An 18,093-nucleotide genomic window follows, 5' to 3' on the forward strand; every position below is an offset into this window, starting at 1 on the left:
CTTTCGTAAGAACGTAGAAACTATGAAGCACTGTTGCCAACTTATGAACTTATGAAGCTGGATCTCCGGAAGGCGGCCGCAGCGGCCGCTTTAAAAAGAATTAAGAAGTTTAAAAAATATGTTGTTAGATATGAACTTATGAATAATTAATCTGAAAAAATACACAAACACTCACTCACTTTGTGGTGCATTCACACCTGTAAACCAACCAAACACCAATGACACAAGACAAGAACAAGAGTAACAATACGAGACTCAAAACTTATTTTTCAACTTACAATTATACAATTTAATTAATAGCTAAGCTAAGTTCTTCTTGTGAATCTTGTCTCAAGTCTTTATAGTCATTCATCATTATGGGACTGAAGGACTGGCAACATCCAACAGAGTTTAAATCAGCTGATCGTCTTCATTTGTTTGCCCTGAAGAAAAAAACATGGCCGCGGTCACACTAACCTAACGTTCAAGACAGTAATTTAAAGACGGCGTTTTGAGTCTTATCACGTCGGTATCCTAATAGACTCTTGTTTTGTTCTTCAACCAGAACTGTCGTTGCTTGTGTGTAATGATTTTATTTAATTACTTTCGGCATCGGTCTGAAAAGAAAGATTAAGGGTTTGATGCGGTGGCTAGCTCTCGTTAGGCTGAAACTGCTCGCCTGTTTTCTGACTTTTCAGTTAGTATACAGTTTCTTGATTAAAATGCACAATTCCCAGTTAACGAATGCGTCGTTAACTATCGCGTTTTTCGATTGGAAAGTGCAACAAACTAGCTATTTAATTCTCTTTTCATTTGTGTTCCTTTGTTTGTCCTGCTTTTGGAGACATTTTGATATTTTATTAAATTTTTTTACAGTGAAATGATTCAAGAAATTTAACATTTACTGTGCATACCATGGACCAGCCATCAATACATTTCTTTGTTTTTGAATTTCTGAAACTGTTTTCATTTTCATGTGATAAAACAAGTCAATTTGCATATCTAGACAGACTGTCAGTCACACAGGAAAGTTGGCTACAGCCTGAACACACAAATAAACTACAAAGAGTAAAGCTAAGAACACCAACTCCAGAAAAGGTAAAGTGACGATCCAGTAAGCAAACGTGTACAGCAAAGGATTACAATAGTTTTTGTCCTCAGGGCTGAAGCTTGGTCCATTCACTCCATAAATCCACACACAGCCTAGAAATAAGGTTGTTAGACTTGCGGAAACCAGTTTTTAATACTTTTCTTACCTGCAATAAACCAGCAAAACAAAAAACACTGGCAACAGCCATTCTCGCCTTCCAACGCGTAACGCACATAATCTGAAATCAGACTGAAGACGCCTGCAGGAATAAAACAAAATATAGTGGTGTAAGTTTTGATTATTTAAAAATATTACCAGCAACTATCAAGTAAATAGGTATGTAATGTTCCACTGGACATTCTTGAAGGAAGATGGATCCGATGGTGATCATGCATATTGGCAATGCCAAACATAACAAGCCATAACAACATCCCCAACAGGCTTCGATAACTGTACAAAAATTGTAATTGTTTCTTACTAGCATTCTAACATTTTACAATGAAAGGAAATATATATACATACATTCCCCAACCAGTTGAGCCAGCAGATCATTTCTGAAGGAGGCAAACTCCTTTTTTACTTGCGTGGCTTTCTGAACTGAAATGGTGATCTAAATATAAAATGATGGTTAATGATTACCACATCGTGAAAAGACGTTTTTTAATATAGCAATACTTAAATGCATACAGGAATTGAATTGAGAAACTTTACCTTTCCAGTGTAAGTTCTTGTTCCAGTTGGTTTAGAAATAATGGTGTCTTCTTTGTCGACATTAATTGTTACCTCGGTAACTTCTTCACTGGTTACTGGTTCCATGTTAAAACTTCACAGGCAAAATTGTAGGCAAAATTATGTTATTTCAAAGTTAAAAGGTCAAAAACCGACAGCATCAGCAAAGGGCAAGACGCTTTCAAGATGTGATTTGCAGTGAACTGCAACAGCAGACGATTTATTTTTTAAAAACGGTTCCGCCTTTTCTTCTCACACGTGGTTCTGTATACTAATTAACTAATTACTAAATAAACTACAATTAAGTTCTAGACACTAATAAAGTAATAAGTGCTGAAATAAGAAATTATTGAAAAATGATCACAGCGAATTCTGTCTGGTAAATAACGGTCGTTCTACTATACTATTTCAGTCTATCACCTGCAAATATGTTTCTACCTCCATATAATATCAGCAGCTCTTCATGCCTAGCACAGGCCTCCATAACGCGATGAAAACAATTCATAAGCTACCGCAATTTATACTGAAATAGGTTCAAATGTTAAATATATTCGAGAATGAGAGGTAACTAGGACATCCATGATAGCCGATAGAATTGAACACCAGTCGCGTTTTTCTGTCAAATATGCCCCATATTTATAAGAGATGTAGGCTTACCCAGTCGCAAAGCATCCAATAAACCAGCAAAACAAAAATCATCGAAAACAGCCATTCTCGCCTTCCATCACCGGCAACACGCAACGTACGTAATCAGAAATCAAACTGAAGACGCCTGCAGAAATTAAAAAAAATTGAGTAACTGAAAGTTTTGCTAATTTTAAGATAATACCAGAAAGCAATCAGGTAAATTGGTGTGAGATATTCCACTGGAAGATGGATCCGATGGTAACATTGACCAGACATATCATATCATAGCAAGATCCACAACATGCCTAGCTATGACTGCAGTAAAGTAAAAATTGTTTCTTACTAGCATTCTAAAATTTTACAATGAAAAGAACATCGAGTGGCTTTCTGCACTGAAATGGTTTTCTAAATTTAAAATTATTACCCCATCGTGAAAAGAGGTTTTTTAAATAGCATAACTTTAATGCATACAGAATTGAATTGAGAGACGTTTTAACTTATTTGCCTTGCTAGTGTAAGCTGTTGTTGTTCCAGTTGGTTTAGAAAAAAACTGCGCGTCTCCCGGCCTTGTCGACAGTAATTGCTAGTCGGTTACGTCTTTACTTGTTGGTACCATGTTTAAAACTTCACATGCAAAAATGGTTATAGGCAAGATTAAATTATTTTAAAGTCATAAAAGGTCAATGCTGTATACTATACTATATTGGCATCACGTTGCAAATAATATGTTTCTAACGGCATAATATCAGCAGCTCCTAATGCCTAGCAACCACCAACACGATCAAAAAAATTCGCAAGCTTACAATTTATACTAAAATAGGTTAAAGTATAAAATGAGAGAAAAGAGAATGAGAGATAACTAGGACATCCATGAATTACTGAACACAGGCCGTGTTTTTCTGTCACAGATCATAAGAGTTACCCAGTCAGTCATTTACATCCATTAGTTTGTCCCAGTTTTAAAAATACCTTTGCTTAGTATACTCTCTCCTATTCATTTGAAGAAGTAATCATACCACTAGCCGCCACCACAGAGATAAATCATGAAACTATCCCTCGAAGTGATGGCCTGGTAACAATGTTCAAAGACATAGTAGAACCATAAGGAAAGAAGCAGTCGTTTAATAAAACAAAGTTCTTCATCCATAAATATGCATCTTAAAAGATCCGTAAAAAAACCACTCTTAGAAAGACATGTAAAAGTAAACAACTTGTACACCAATTCAGGCAATATTTGTACCCGAGTTATACCTTAAATGACTACTACGCTTTTTGTTAAACAACAGTAGACAAATCGTCAGACCTGAACTGTTCAACGAACGCTTCAGTGCGTACGGCCGTGTCGGCTAACATGTTGGCGAGTAAGGAAAACTTGTGAGAGCTTCTCACCTCGAGCTCACCGAGGAATTCTCTGTGGCTTGCGAACAAGTCGAGTAGAAAATCTAAAAAAGCATAAAAGGGATTTGCTTAATGCACACCCGGTCTTGGTGGTACCAGGAAAAGAAAGGAAATCTTTTGGGTAGCATGGAGGTCGTACTTTGATACTGTTCGACAGTTGTATGTTGATGATTGGATGGCTGATTTTCTTTTGCCGCCAGGACGATGTCGCGTAACTCTGCCGTCATCCAATCTGCATCACCGGTGGCGTCTAGAGCCAGCTGGTCTGTTGCCGCTTCCTGCAATGCCAAGGCTAACGCATTGCGCTGACGTCGGTGAATCAGATCCAATAGTTGAGGGTGGACGTGATGCAAGAGGATTTCTGTTGCTTCCCAGGTCACTTCGGCGTTCATTGTTAGTTGAATGCTTTTCGTTGTGGCTTCTCTTGAAATGAAGTCACGTACGTGCGACAAAGCTACTACATTATCCGAGAGAAAGACGATTTCGCCTCGCCTCAATGATCCAATCAAAAAAGTTCACCACAATTCGGTTAAAGCGGATTTCATTCCAGTACATCAAGAGTATTAGTACTTAGTTATATATACCTGTACTGGACGTCTAGCTGGCTTTGCCACTGATCGTTACGGAAATAAAAATGAATTTCCTCATCAGCCGGGACTTTTTCCGGGACGTTAGGTAAGCAGGACACGATCCAATTATGGGCATCCGCCTGAGAGAATCCACCTCGCAAAGTCAAACTGCTGGGGGGCGTCGATGCGCTCCACTGGAACGATTCCGGCGGATGGCATCGCACGTGGTTACACAAGCAACCCAGACGAAATGACTTTAAAAAAGCCAAGCGTGGCTCCTGGATGCTGGGCGAAACGTACAACCGCACCTGGTCGCTGGTATTCCTCTCGGCGCAAATGAGTTTCATTTCCAGTCGCGTGGTGTTGGATTGGCATCGGAAAGTTGCCGTTAGTCGAGACGGCCCGTTCTAAAAAAAAAAAAAGGGAAAAACATCATCTCATTTCGGAGAATCAAATCTCCCTAGACAAATAATGACTTATTCCGAGAATGCAGACCTTTTCGTGGTCGACTACGCTCAAAATAGCTAAATTGCGTTCGACGTCCATGAGTTGAACGTTGGTGTCACATTGGACCAGAATAAAGTTGATTGACACATGACTCTCGACGCTAATGTAATAGGCATTCTGCTGGCCCACAAAGTTCATCTGATATTTAAGTGGATAAGTTATTTCGTCGGGTTTTTGAAGACTCAAGGAGAGAAACGGCTAGGAGAATCAACATTTACTTTGGCCCTGACGTTGACCTGCGCCGACGTGGTCTTCTCCAAACTGGCCGGCAGCAACGCTGGAGACTTGTTATTCTTCGCCTCGGTAAATTGCTTTTCTAGAAACTCCACTTCGGATCTGTGATCAAAGAGAGAGAGAGAGAGAGAGAAAACGTCAAGGGCTACTGGGGAGCCGCTAAAGTGAAACGAGTGGGTGTGTGCAGTAATTTGACTTGAGATATTGCAGCTGCTTTCGACGTTCGGAGCCGTGGGCATTGCTGGCTCGGGCCGCTGTCACTTCGTCTGGTTGTTTTCTCCGTGTTGTTGATTCGCAGCTGGTTAGACCGAATATCCAGCCTTCGTTAGCATAATCAATAAGTTGTTGAGTACAAGGAAGAAATAGAAAGGAGCAAACGACACGCCGGGTCGAGTTTTATATGTACGTACCACGTTGAGTAGCTACTAATATTTCCGGGAAGCCATCTGCGCCGATAATTCCGCCTCGGACTGCCGCAATACTGTCGTTGCAATTCTAAATAATCAGGTTAGCACACGGGGCCTATCAAAAGTTATGTTTAGAAGTCAAATGGCATTTTACTTGTGAGAAGATTAAGGTAGGGCTGTGCACTGCATCATCTTCGGGTGGTACTTGGTACACTTCAACTACGCCGTCTTCCCTACCGATTATCAGTTGACCACCATCGTCCGAGTCGCTGACGTCGTAAAAATCCAACGACGTCACGGTCGTTTGTGAAGGGAGTTGTATAACCCACCGTACTGCCGGGCCAGCTCTACTCCATCGGACGAGTCCAATTTGACCCAACGATGTTCCGTAAATCACCCACTCGCCGCTAGTGCCTCCATCGTTTTGAAACAGTTGAATGGCTGTGGGAATACCAGCGTCAATAGGCAGTCGGTGTCGTACAGACGAGTCCCTCAGGGAATAAATGTTCCCATCTTGGCATCCCAGCAACGGAGTCAAACTGGGTACCTGTTTTTAATAGGAATGATGGCCCGCATCGATCCAATATAAGACCAGCTATATTATATAAGGAAGGACGAGAAACCTGGCAATAATAAAGGTGTGTATACCTTGTTAAGAGGAAGCACCGCTACAGCGTTGATGCGATCAGTGGAAAGGAAATAATTGGCCTCCTTCCCATCTTGATAATGATTATAGACGTATGAATTTGAGACGACCAACTCCTCCTTGCTGGCCATCCACCTGTGCGTTGTGAAAACAGTAGGAGCCCCTTTTTTTGTTACTATTATGTATACACACACAGACACATCAGCTGCTATGGGGAAGAATCTCACATTACAGCTAGATGTGTGTGTGTACCATGTGTAACTGCTATTCATTAAGCTGCTTTACAAAGATGGTCCAACAACAACAAACAGACTTTGACCAAGGAAAAAGCTATAAAATGTTTGGAATATCTTACAAATGTTGAATAGGTTCTACCAAGTTTGTGTCCATTTTGAAAATTAGTTTGCCCTTGGCTGAGAAGCCCTGCACTGTTTGTTGTGTAGCTGTAATAATCATTTCTTTTGTAGGTTCTGCAACCGTTACAAAAAAAAAACTATGATATTAAAAGGTTAATTGTGTGCAGAACACAATCAAATGTTGACTTACCGTTGCTATTGACATGAACTGTGACACAGTTGACTGGGGATTTTAGTTCAACTTTGAAGTCTACAAAAGGTTCTCCCTTTTTGATGGATATGAGTTGCAGTATTCCTCTTTGATCCCCGACAACCACCTGCATCACGTGAAACAAAACAAAGGAATTCTCACAAATGCCAAAAGTCTATCTCTAGTGTACATGCAGGCAAATTTAAAGACTTTTAGTCAAACACATCAGGAGCCTTCACGTTTGATGGCAGATTGAAGGTCTGCTCTGTGCTCTCGTGTACACGAGTCTATACATCCTACCTTTTGCTGATGTTTGACCCCTTTGGCTGATAGAAGTTGAATAGAATTGCTGCACTTCAAAGAAGCCACTTGCACATAGTCGACTCGCTGTAATTTCAATTTAGCTGAAGGTTGCATTTGTTGGAATGTAAACGAATCACTCGTGTAGAAACTAAGAGTAGGCTACAGTGGCTACACGCTAATGGCTGGATGATGTGATGTTACCCCCCGACAGAGACCGGGTAACAAAACAAACCACCGTTGCCATGACAGCAACACGCGCTCCTTTCAAAAACAGAAAAAAAGTTCATTAAAAATCCTGTTTACTCACTCACACATAGTAGGACTAATAATATCCGACAGCATTTCGTATTTAATCTCGGTTTGGATCAGCATCGTGTGGCTACACGCCCGAGTGCACCATTTAAAGAGGAAATTGAATCACGTCCGACTCAGGATGAATAACACTCGTGTACTTTTGTCTTGTTCCTTCTGACAACTCACCTCCGACCCTTATTCTAATCATAAGAGTAGTCTTACTATACACAAGTAGATAGCACACACACACACACTCGTAGAAAACACACACTTTGACAAGAGTATATGTACTATTGGCTTTCCTACACATGTACATCAGTAATATATCATCTTCATTTCATTTGGTTTGGTTTGGTTGGTTGGTTTTGTGTATAGAATTTAGAACGTTGGATTACACATCACTGGCAATCTTTGTTTTACACAGACACAACACAGGGAAGAAAAAGAGGAAGAAAAAATTCAAGAGAAACAAAAAACGAACATTGCACATGTCTTTTTGTTAGGATATGGGAGACTCGGGTCCATTTAAAATAGAAGGAGAATTGAGAGGACAAGATCAAAAACACCGGCATGTTGTTGATTTTATTATTATTACATATTTTATATTTCTAAAGCTCTTCGGGGAAGAGACTCCCTTTCGACTGAGAGTCGTGTACCATTTCAGTTTTCACTCGAACCGATGGAGAAAAGTGAAACGCGAAATAAACGGAAGGGGATGCGAAAAGAAAACAGACAAGTGGAGAGTTACTGTTATTTTATATAGGAGACAAAGGGTTATACAGTTATACGCGCACATGTTGATCTTTTCCTCAGAAATGCTTCAAATGATGTTCGGATGGGAGCCTTCACGACAGAGACAACGAGAAACTTTTGTTCTTGGTTGATTTTTCTTGTTATTGGAATAAAACGTCAAGCTAAACAACCTCCTGTCATGCATTTCTAATCGGATTATTATTGATTGATTTCTTTATTCCATATTTCAAGTAGGATAATCCATTTGGGAATTACACACACAAGTTTATCGCTTCCAAGTATCGTCATTTGTAATATTCCAAGTATGTGATGATGCAACGTTGGTGATCATATTTCGAAGTGAGGGGGTTTTTGAAATGAAACACGGCATTTATAGGTTATATATTTATAATATATATTTGTATACATATATATAGAGAATCTATAGAAATTTGGTTTTCAAAAAATGGGGGAATGGAGTGGGGGAGCGGAGCGGAGGGAAGGTAATATTGGGAATTCACACGAATCAAAGAATCGCCATGGGAATGGATTCAAAAACTTCTGTCGATTTGCGGAGGGGGAAATGTAATTTTCTTTCCCCACCATTTTTTTGTGTAAGTTGGTTCTTCCTCGAACTTTATTTCAATGATAACCCCTCTTCAGGAAATGAAACGAACGTATTGCAAGGCTATTCAGGAAAGCATCGCACCACATGAAAAATCGACATGAATTTGTCCGAAACTTGAATCAAAGACGACGAAAATCTTTTGAAAGAACCGCGATCAAAGTCGAATTGAACTTGACAGCTTTTCTTTCTTGTGTCTCTAAGTTGAAAGGGGCAATGCAGGTAGAGAGAAAAGATAAAAAAGTCCAATCCAAACGGTTCGATGAGAGAGAGAGAGATAAAGAAATTGGCCCAATAATAAGAAATAGATATGAATCAAAGAAAACGACGAAAGGGATAAATGGAAATCGAGGGCAGGACAAGGGGAATTACAAAATCCAAATAAAATACGAATTTCAAAGAAGAAGAAGAAATAAAAAATGAACAGAAAGAAAAAGAAGAAGGAAATAACAAAAAAACTTCTTCAATCTCCTCTGGGAAATATCCGACAACTTTCCGGAAAGTTTGCATAAACCTCCTCTTTCATGTCCCTCTCATCGCTCGCATGTTGGGAACGCAATAAGAGCTGGATGATCAATGGAGAATTCAAAGATTCGGTCATTGGTGGAAGAGGGGCGGGCCCGCTTTTCAAAAGGAATCCGCTCCGAAAAAATTTGAAGTCGAATAATAAAAGATCCAAAATAATACAAAACATGAAATACAAAATGTGTAGCTTGAAAGTCTAAACAAAAAAAAAAAAAAAAAAGTTTGGGAATTTTTGAAGAGGGAAGAAGGTAGAAGAAGATTCTGGCCGACGGTCGACCAGCGCCGGTATTACATACACAAACACACACGATTTTTTTTTTTGTTATTTTTCTTTTTGTTTGTTTGCCCAATTTTTTTTTCCACAATAAGGCTAACACATTCACATAAGGAAAGATGCGGGATGTCTTATATATCAACGGTTTCTAGTAGATCAAAGATGTACACAACAACGAATGTCGCCAAAAGGGGAGGCTCTCTCTCTCTCTCAGATTGGAATGCGCCGCTTGTTGTTTCGATCCTCAATAACAACATCAAAAGTCTGGCGGGATCAAACACTTTTTCTTTTCTCATTGGGCGGGGGAATTCAAAGGGGGATATTCTGCCGGGGATGTGCATTTTCTCCAACGAGGAATTCATTTATATATAATATAAGACATTACAAATAGGCCAAGTCAATAAAAATGTTGTTTTCTTTTCTTTCTTCGGGAAAAAAAAAACCCAGCCATTTTTGAATAGATTTCTTTTTTGTTTGCTTTTTTAAAACTCAAACACGCAATTCCTCTCATCACGGAAGTAGGTGACGGGCCAAATGACGTGGATGGCTCATCACACACACACACACACACTTATTTGCGCCCATTTTCGGGGGGACGAGCAGCGCGAGATGAAAATCGAGCAGTGGAGAGAGAAAGATGAATATTGGCGCGACACGACAGCTCATCCGTCGTGCGCAACCAATTTCACGAGAGAGACGTGATGGAGGAGGAGGAGAGAGAGAGAGAGTGAGAGATATTTCCTGTTGTATACAGTGAACATGTTTCTTCAAAGAAGTGGTCATTCACGATATCAAACGCACAATCCTGTTTTTATGACCTCATCTCTATCTCCGACTCTCTCTCTCTCTTTAGCTTTTAACAAGATCTTGCGGTGCTAGAAGAAGACGAGACGAACGTGATGACGGGTGTGGGGGGGAGAATAACCAAAGCCAAAAACAAATAAGAGAGCCGGTCCGATCCGTGATATTTTTGACGAGTTTGTTTGTTTCTTTCTTTCTTATAGGATGGATGGGAGATAAGTGCCCGAATCGTCAAGATTTGAATTGCCGTCGATGCGTTTCGAGTTGCGGGTGGCTCCCGATCCTCCCGTCGCCGCTGGCTGCTGCTGCTCACCATCCCGTTGTTGACTAGCTTCGTCCGCTTGATCCGCTGGCTGTGATTGGGCGCTGTTCTTCTTGCTCTTGAAAATTTGGTACATAATCGATCGGTCGGCGGCGGCCCCGTTCTGTTGTTGCGTCGGCGGTTGGCCGCTGCTCGTCGAGCCCGTCGACGAGGCCGAGAAAACTCCCTCAGAGTCTTCCGAACACTTACTCTGCTGGCCGGCGGCAGCCCCGGCTCCCGCATCTTCCGCACCGCCGGTTCCGCTGGAAGACGACGTCGTCGGCGCTCCTGATGACGACGTTGTCGCAGAGGTGGCAGCTCCGGCGAACCACTCGTGACGGTGGGCTTCGTCTGGCGTCATCCTCCGATTGGGATCCCACCTATTATCGATGCAAAGTTGAAATAAATCAAAAATTCCCGAGGTTGTCAGAGCTATTTAGACAAAAATGTGCAACTCACTCTAGACAGCGGGAAACGAAATTGACGAAAATGGGGTCGCAATTTTTGAGGATAGACGTCAGGTCTTTGGAACCGGGTCGCCTTTTGCGGCCCTTGCTGTTGGTGATGCACCGCGGATTGCCCTTTGAATCTATAAAGCAAAAGAAATGAAATAGTTAAACATTTTTCTTCTTTTATTCGTAAAGTTCTCTGAGCTGGCCTATAGGATATCGAATATGGGCATGAATGACCCGGCCCATTCAAGCGGATGCAATGAACTCTGGAGCTCTCTGCTCCGCGTGTATTGCCCAAAAAAACGACTGGCAACCTTCTAAAAATAACCCCCGGGCCAACGAGAATATTTCGTGCAGCACTATAAGCCTTCGACTCCACCCTTTATAGATCTCGTCGTCGTCTGAACACACGGATCGTTACTCTTCATTTACGTCCCGTTTTGCTCTCCGCTGTGACGTTTCGCATAGAAGATTTTCTACCGATCGATTCAGAATAAACACCTCCGCCCAGGCTCTTTCCACATCTGTCCCTCCCATTTGAATAAGCCAATGTCGCTAAATAAAACTCTTATTCATCACGTATTCCTACGTCGAGTCTCTTATCAAAAAGGCCATTTTGGTGCATGCAAATCAATGGCAAATTGGACCCCGGAAAAGTAGTGCGAGCTTTAAATAGATGACGTTGAGTAACTCCACCCCGTAAATGGTGGCCAGGTAGAAATAAGTAATAAGGGAAAATAAAACTGACCGAAGAAAAGTCGTTTCCTGGAAGCGTGTCCGACGACGTTGTCTGGTGGAACATCCAGGACCTCCATGATGCAGGCGAGTTGCTCAATCTCGTTCTCTCCGGGAAAGATGGGGTATCCCGTGTACAGCTCGGCCAGGATGCAGCCTAAATTGGATATAGAGGAGGCACACACAGACCGTGATGAACATCTCGTCTTACAACAACAACTCATCTTATCTCTCTCTAGATGTGCACTAGACACTCAAAGGCCATTGTTAGATGTCGTAAATGAGCGACGACGGTATTACGCATCGTACACAACCGAAAGAAAAACACGGTCCGAAGAGATAAGCAACTCGAGGAGAAAGCAAAGTCATCAAAAAAGAGCGAGGTGAGACCCTCTTGATGAGCTTCTCCTTTTTTTCCCATTTCATCGCAGTTGTTGTAATTAAATTCATGCTCGGCTAGAGCCGAAGCTCTACAGCTCCTCCGCGTGTCGTGCCAAAGTGTCTAGAAAGTCCCAAAAGGTACTGTAGTTCGAACGAAATTGAAAATAACCACCAGCCATATCAAAATTTTCCCTCGATCATAATCGAATTATTATTTCTTTTTCTTTTGTCTTTCAATTTTCTCCCAAACGATGGAGCCCAACCGGTTCAGCCGACTCTATTTATAGATTTGTTGGCAGCGTGAGAGAACTCGGGACCCATCAGACCCTTCATCCGTCACCACCATTGCGGTCCCCCCTCCACTACAAACCCCAAAAAAACAGAGGCCAGAAAAAACGAAGAAACGGAACGAATCCGAGAGAATGAAAAAATGACGGAACGAACCGAAACTCCACATGTCGATGGGTGGACCGTAAGGCAGGCCGAGTATGACTTCAGGCGAGCGGTAGAAACGCGATTGGATGTACGTGTAAATGCGCTGGTGAGTGTAGCACGAGCTTCCAAAGTCGATCACCTTGATGGAACTCGAACCGCGATGTTTCAATAGCACGTTCTCCTGTAAAAAAAAGAAATAATCAGACATGTATATTAGAGGCGGTGGTCGAAGACGGGGGGAGAAAGTGCTCATCTAATAATAATGAGGAAATCAATCAATATTGTTGGCCGACACTCTCGCTCTTCGGTCAGCCCATTGGGGGGCCCCTGTGGGGGTGTGTGTGCGTGTAATTTCATAACCGATGATTTCCGTATACTACTATACTGGCCAGCCAACCAGCCAGAGAGAGAGAATTTCTATTAAACTCATTTATTATGACGTTGTGAACCGAGTTTGGCATGCGAAAAGTTTCCGTGTCCCACCGGCTATATCCCATCATCACATCAGCCGCAGCACAGTCTGTGTGTGCGTAATTATGCATACAATTCAACTTGGACATCAGAGTCCTCCGCTCTCTTACAGGGGAGGAGGTACGTGGACGAGTGCGGATGTCCTGGAGACGTCCCTGGAGCTGTCAAAACGGCGGTCTTATTTAAAAAAAGAAAAATCTTTTTTTCTTTTTTTCGCATCTCTTTGCTGGAAAGTTGCGTGAGTATAGAGAGAGAGAGACGATTGATTTATTTATGCATAATACCAACTGCATCACAGTCTGTGTTAAGGTTTGCGCACACGTGAGATGGAGAGAGTCTCTGCTCTATCGATCGCAAAGGGGCTGGCGGCAGCAGCAGCAGCAGCCAAACTCGAGTGGCCTGTGCTCCTCCTTTGAGAGATGTGCGTATCGTCTACGGTACACGGAGAGAGTTTTTTTTTTCCTTTTCACGAGAGAAAGGAAAGAAGAAAAGGAAACGCCCGTGACGTGAGCTTTTTTTTTCTTTCACGTTATAATATGCGTGTACTATGCTGTCGGTCTTCTCTCCTCTTCTTCTTCTTCTTCTTCTTCTTCTTCTCAAAATGCTCCGATTATGCTAATGATTGAGCATGCAAATGCTTGCGCCATCGGTTGATACTTTTATCATTCGTTTGGCGTGTCGTAAAAAATAAAAAAAAAAGCCCGTCCACCCGTAAACGCGGACGTGTAGGTAGAGGTAGACATTTCGCTTGGTCGTAATTCTGTCACGTTGGACATCCAACCGAGCGTGTCGGCTCTGGGGTTTTGCGGAAAGAGAAAAACATTTTCACAAAGGGCATAAGGAAAGAAAAGAAAAGAAGTTTTTTCGTTTAGAGTTGGAGTCGCTGTTTTACGTTACCGGTTTGAGGTCGCAGTGAATAATGTTCTCCCGGCGGAGGAGCCTCAGGCACTGGATCAGCGAGTAGGCAAATCGGCGGATCAAGTTGAGGCTGAAGCCCTGGTAGTTGTTCTTCTTGATCAACTCGTAGAGATTGAGGCTGCAAGCGGAGAAAAATAAGAAAAGGAAACACAATTAGCCACAAAATCAAAAGATAAAGATGACATGAATCACACACTGTTTTCTAGAGTAATGTCTTTCGAAGAGCTCCTGGATACATTAGATGGGAAATACAAGGAGAAAGAGAAGAGTCTTGGCTGTGTGTCGAGATAACACAAGTATAATTGATCTTGTAAAAAAAATGCCAGGATAGAGAGTACGTGCAACACACTGTGTCTAGCGGTGTGTTGGCTATCTTCTTGGTATCATTCTTCGCAGAGGCTCCCAGCCAATGTATATATACTATATAAGATTATCGATTATTGAATGGCTACACTCTCTTTTGATGTTATTTTTTTCCTTACAATTTTTCCTTCCATTTCTTTTTGGCGCTATCGGGTTGTACCAGGAAAGAAACGGAAAAAAAAACCTTCAACAACCGAAAAGTTTTCTTGTATCGGAAAAGTATGGTGTAACTCTAGTTTTGGAAGTTTCGGGCGTAGCCGTGTCGATCCATCACCACCCAAAATTTTCCTTTTTCCTTATTCTCTGTGTGTGTGTGTCTTTGGCACACAATTGTGTCGGTATAGATTGTGTGCCGTTGTAGGCAGGACGTTTCTATTCGAGAATATATACTATAGTAAACGAAATGATTGGCCTTTTCATTCAATCCGCTTTGTACAACATAATATTCGCTAACCAGATGTCTTGGCTGAAATTTAAGAAAAGTATTAAACGTCGAGATGATGCCAGCAGCTGGCACTCTGCAATAAAAGCAAACAACAGCAACAACAACGCAAAACATGTCTTTAGTAGATTTCAGCTGCGACTAATCATTTTCGTTTTCCCTATACTGCTCCCCGCTGTGTCTCACATTACGTATACCCCACTCATCTACATAATAGCCACCAGGCTGCATAATCTCTGCATCACTTGGATATAATAGTTATGTATTAGTGCTACATACATTTCAAATAGTTTCTAGCCCCCCTCCGAAACTATTAGCCGAATAATTGTGACGGCCCCATTGGAAACAAAATAAAAGACTTCATTTTTCTTTGTAGATAACTGCCAATGTCCTCGGGAGGATCGCGTGAGTCACCGCTGTGTGCGTCCTGTTTTTGACTCATTCTGGACAATAAACACGACGCGGTCGTTGCCACTTTTTTCTCTATATTGCAACGTTTGTAACAGTAGTAGTAGGTTGGCAAATATTTCTGTCGTGTCTGACAGCCGTTGCTTTTTTTTTTTTTCAAACTGAGTCGGGATTATTTCTTTTTCCGTTGGCGTTATACATTCACTTTATTTCTTGTGTACACAGGCAAACATTTTCTGCCGGTCGGAGCCAAGGGGAGGGGGATTAACGGCCAACTAAAAACCTCTTTCTCTATATAGGCTGGCTGGCTGGCTGGCTGCTGTCGGGTCCCGGTTCTATTATCTATAATGCTGTGATTTCTAAACTCTCCCAACGTCCATCACGCCCGGAAATCTCTATACTCCTCCTCCGTGAGTATGTATGAGCCAGGCCCCCCTTTCATCTTCTAAAGCTTCCGTTAAAGCCGCGCCCGAACGAAGGGGGGAGAAGGAGAAAGGTCGAGGAGAGGTTTGCGGGTAGATTCTCACGCACAACGGTATCTCGTCTATCTCTCTCTCTCTCCCGTTCTCTTTGAGGATTGCACAAGTCCCTGATAAAGGGCTACTACAACTAGACAGGGGCAGCTATTGCTTTGGCGAATGGCATTACTACACCAGACCCCCACTCGATATCCATCCGCCAACCGTGGCACTTCTTTTACTTTGGCGAAAGAAAAAAAGAGTTGTCATGGTGATATTGATATTGAAAAGGCCTCTCTCTCTCTCTCTCTCTCTCTCTCGGTGTATGTATAGACGCCATTCTCTTCGTTCAACGAGTTCCTCGGGATGCCGTACAAAGACCGTCCTCCCGAGAAACGTGCCCAGGAAGTCAGAAACTTTTGGCCAGGCCCACCCTGAATCACATTACATAAGGAATTAGCCCAGCTCGCACATAGTAGTAGTTGAAAAGTCACTTTCGATAAGAAGTAGAAGGGGCTTCTTCTTTCTACATTTCGGTTCCGGAAAGATGGAAAAGATATATGTATAACACAACAACAAAACAAAAGGGGTTGGGCAATTTACCTGAGCAACTCGAAACTGATGCAGAGATGGCTGCGGAAGTAAAAGTAGTCCAACATGTGGATGACGTTGTGCAGGCCGTCCTTGTCCCGCCGCCGCAAGTGGTCCAGGATGCGGATCTCCACCAGAGCTTGGTGATGGAACCGTTTCTTATTCCTGCGTGGAACAAACAAAAATAATAAAATAAATTAAAACGTGAATAATATCAAGACAAATGCTATTTATTATGGTGCACAACAACATCCTCGTCCATCAATATGCTAACTCCAGTGTCCCGGAAAGAAAAGAACTGATAGCCGATCGATAGTTAACCCAGATACCGTGCATCCAGCCGGAATAACAGGTATATACGTATACAACCAGGTGATATATTCTTTGATATGTTTTCTTTTTGTTTTTCCTCCTTTCGAAATAGTTCGATTCAATGTCAATCGTGACGTGTTGTCAAGGTTTTCACCGTCGGCTTATTCTTACATTGCATTTCCAACGTCACCCCTCCGCCGGGGTAACTTGGCATTCGATTCGCTCGCCATGGAAACCCCCTTTTCCCCCTGGATACCCCGGACGGATTACATCACAGCCTCGTCTTTTCTTTATAATCTGAAGAACAAAAATAACCGCTTTATACAAAATTCACTGGTATTCCTGTGGATGGATTCCGTCTCCTTACCCCCATGGGAAAGCAAATCCCCCACGCCAGTTGGTGCGATTAGACTCTCGTATATTTTCCCGACGTTGGCATGCAGATAAGAGAGCCGAAAACTGAAAACTTCACTCCTTCACTGAAAAATCAGCGAAGGAGTCAGAGTGAGACGTCGTCTGCTATCGATAGGTGTACACCTGTGTCTCGCAGCTCGTAATAACTTTGCGAAATATAGTGTAACAAGTTTCGATCAGTGTGTAATTATAGTGCTCATCTAAGAAACAAAGTGTGCTCTCTCTTGTAGTTCCACAAGTTGGGACAATTAAGGGAGGCATCAAGTCTTAATTTCTCGTGTTTGTTTTTTCCCCAGTGAAATCAAAAACCCACCCCCCACTTCCACTGTCACTGCCACCTGTCGGTAGCAGGTGACATGAATGAAGAGGAGATCAGGGCTGCAAAGGCGGCCGCCGCTAGCGCTCGGGCGTCCCTGGCCCCGTTGATGCTCAACGAGCAGGGGATCGCAGAAGAGCCGGAACCCGATTCGATGGAAGAAGATTTCTTTGAGGAATCGCGTAAGGAAGAACAGGAGGCCACTACGGAAGCTGAAAAAGAAGAGCAAAGGAGGCGCCGCAAGGCAGCTGCCGATAAGTGGCTTCGAGACAAGGGTTTTACCATTGTGCAAAGAGGAAAAAAAGGAGAACCGTCCAACAAGCGAGGCAGAAAAGACATCGAAACCCCAAGCCCGGCAGGAGAAACAGAATCATCTTCTCTCCCCTCAAGAGGCAAACCACCACCAATTCCTCCCCGTAGGTCAGAAGCGACCACGGAGTCAAGCCAACAATTCAAACAGCCACCGGCCAACAGAATGACAACCTCATTCGAAACCCGCCTTGTAGCAAAAGAAAACGACATGATCGTAGATCTAAAGAAGGTGAGCCCGATTCTAATCAATAAGCGCCTTAGCGAGCAAGTAAGCAAGGGCTCAGTCTCCAGCTGGAAGATAAACCCGGGTGGCTCGTTAACCGTTGTCGCAACGGGCGCAGCTGAGCTACTAGAGGTGATGGCCATCCAAACCATGGGATCATGGACCATATCGTTGGTACCAAAAACGTGCAAAGGTGTAGTACATGGAGTGCATCACCTCATTACTATGGAAGAGTTCCTGGAAGAAGCAAGTGCAGTCAACCAGGGCAACGCCGT

At 42.6% G+C, this 18,093-nt stretch overlaps 3 protein-coding genes across 5 annotated transcripts in view; all 3 read right to left on the reverse strand.

Annotated features, from left to right (window-relative positions):
• Positions 1–819: 819 nt before the first annotated feature.
• On the reverse strand, positions 820–3,374 carry LOC124195453. Of its 2 annotated transcripts, XM_046589865.1 has the most exons (7): positions 2,628–3,374; positions 2,456–2,570; positions 1,781–1,892; positions 1,592–1,679; positions 1,385–1,519; positions 1,236–1,328; positions 820–1,182 (listed from the first exon to the last, which is right to left on the reverse strand). In XM_046589865.1, exons 3-7 carry the CDS (start codon positions 1,883–1,885, stop codon positions 998–1,000), a joined length of 606 nt encoding a protein of 201 aa, XP_046445821.1. In that variant the 5' UTR covers positions 1,886–1,892; positions 2,456–2,570; positions 2,628–3,374; the 3' UTR covers positions 820–997. The 2 variants fall into 2 exon arrangements, with proteins under 2 accessions (XP_046445821.1, XP_046445820.1); XM_046589864.1 differs by having other exon boundaries at positions 1,781–2,570.
• A 153-nt stretch (positions 3,375–3,527) lies between these two features.
• On the reverse strand, positions 3,528–7,232 carry LOC124195452 (Bardet-Biedl syndrome 7 protein homolog). 2 transcript variants are annotated; one of them, XM_046589862.1, is made up of 13 exons: positions 7,033–7,232; positions 6,733–6,859; positions 6,542–6,656; positions 6,189–6,321; positions 5,695–6,087; positions 5,544–5,628; positions 5,330–5,453; positions 5,118–5,235; positions 4,888–5,037; positions 4,408–4,799; positions 3,963–4,315; positions 3,677–3,867; positions 3,528–3,582 (listed from the first exon to the last, which is right to left on the reverse strand). In XM_046589862.1, the coding sequence occupies exons 1-12, from the start codon at positions 7,147–7,149 to the stop codon at positions 3,701–3,703; spliced, it is 2,274 nt and encodes a 757-aa protein (XP_046445818.1). In that variant the 5' UTR covers positions 7,150–7,232; the 3' UTR covers positions 3,528–3,582; positions 3,677–3,700. The 2 variants fall into 2 exon arrangements, with proteins under 2 accessions (XP_046445818.1, XP_046445819.1); XM_046589863.1 differs by lacking the exons at positions 6,733–6,859; positions 7,033–7,232 and having other exon boundaries at positions 3,528–3,867; positions 6,562–6,656.
• A 2,698-nt stretch (positions 7,233–9,930) lies between these two features.
• Positions 9,931–18,093, reverse strand: part of LOC124196356 — a 34,824-nt gene continuing 26,661 nt past the window's right edge. Inside the window, exons 5-10 of the mRNA XM_046591372.1 lie at positions 16,254–16,406; positions 13,959–14,097; positions 12,600–12,771; positions 11,788–11,931; positions 11,047–11,176; positions 9,931–10,967 (exon numbers count right to left, since the gene is read on the reverse strand). Coding sequence (XP_046447328.1) covers positions 10,484–10,967; positions 11,047–11,176; positions 11,788–11,931; positions 12,600–12,771; positions 13,959–14,097; positions 16,254–16,406 — 1,222 coding nt within the window. The 3' untranslated portion in view covers positions 9,931–10,483. The remainder of the gene's footprint in view (positions 10,968–11,046; positions 11,177–11,787; positions 11,932–12,599; positions 12,772–13,958; positions 14,098–16,253; positions 16,407–18,093) is intronic.

Source organism: Daphnia pulex, chromosome 6 (assembly GCF_021134715.1).
Source record: "Daphnia pulex isolate KAP4 chromosome 6, ASM2113471v1".
NCBI lineage: Eukaryota > Metazoa > Arthropoda > Branchiopoda > Diplostraca > Daphniidae > Daphnia > Daphnia pulex.

Bases quoted from the DNA above. Each gene is read 5' to 3' on its own strand.
- LOC124195453 (XM_046589865.1), bottom strand. From the start codon at position 1,885: ATGGAACCAGTAACCAGTGAAGAAGTTACCGAGGTAACAATTAATGTC. The intron at 1,680-1,780 runs GTAAAGTTTCTC...TTTTATATTTAG, and splicing joins CAAGAACTTACACTGGAAAG to ATCACCATTTCAGTTCAGAA. The intron at 1,183-1,235 runs GTAAGAAAAGTA...CCTTATTTCTAG, and splicing joins GTTTTGCTGGTTTATTGCAG to GCTGTGTGTGGATTTATGGA.
- LOC124195452 (XM_046589862.1), bottom strand. From the start codon at position 7,149: ATGCAACCTTCAGCTAAATTGAAATTACAGCGAGTCGACTATGTGCAA. The intron at 6,088-6,188 runs GTATACACACCT...TATTAAAAACAG, and splicing joins CGGTGCTTCCTCTTAACAAG to GTACCCAGTTTGACTCCGTT. The intron at 3,868-3,962 runs GTACGACCTCCA...ATGCTTTTTTAG, and splicing joins AACTGTCGAACAGTATCAAA to ATTTTCTACTCGACTTGTTC.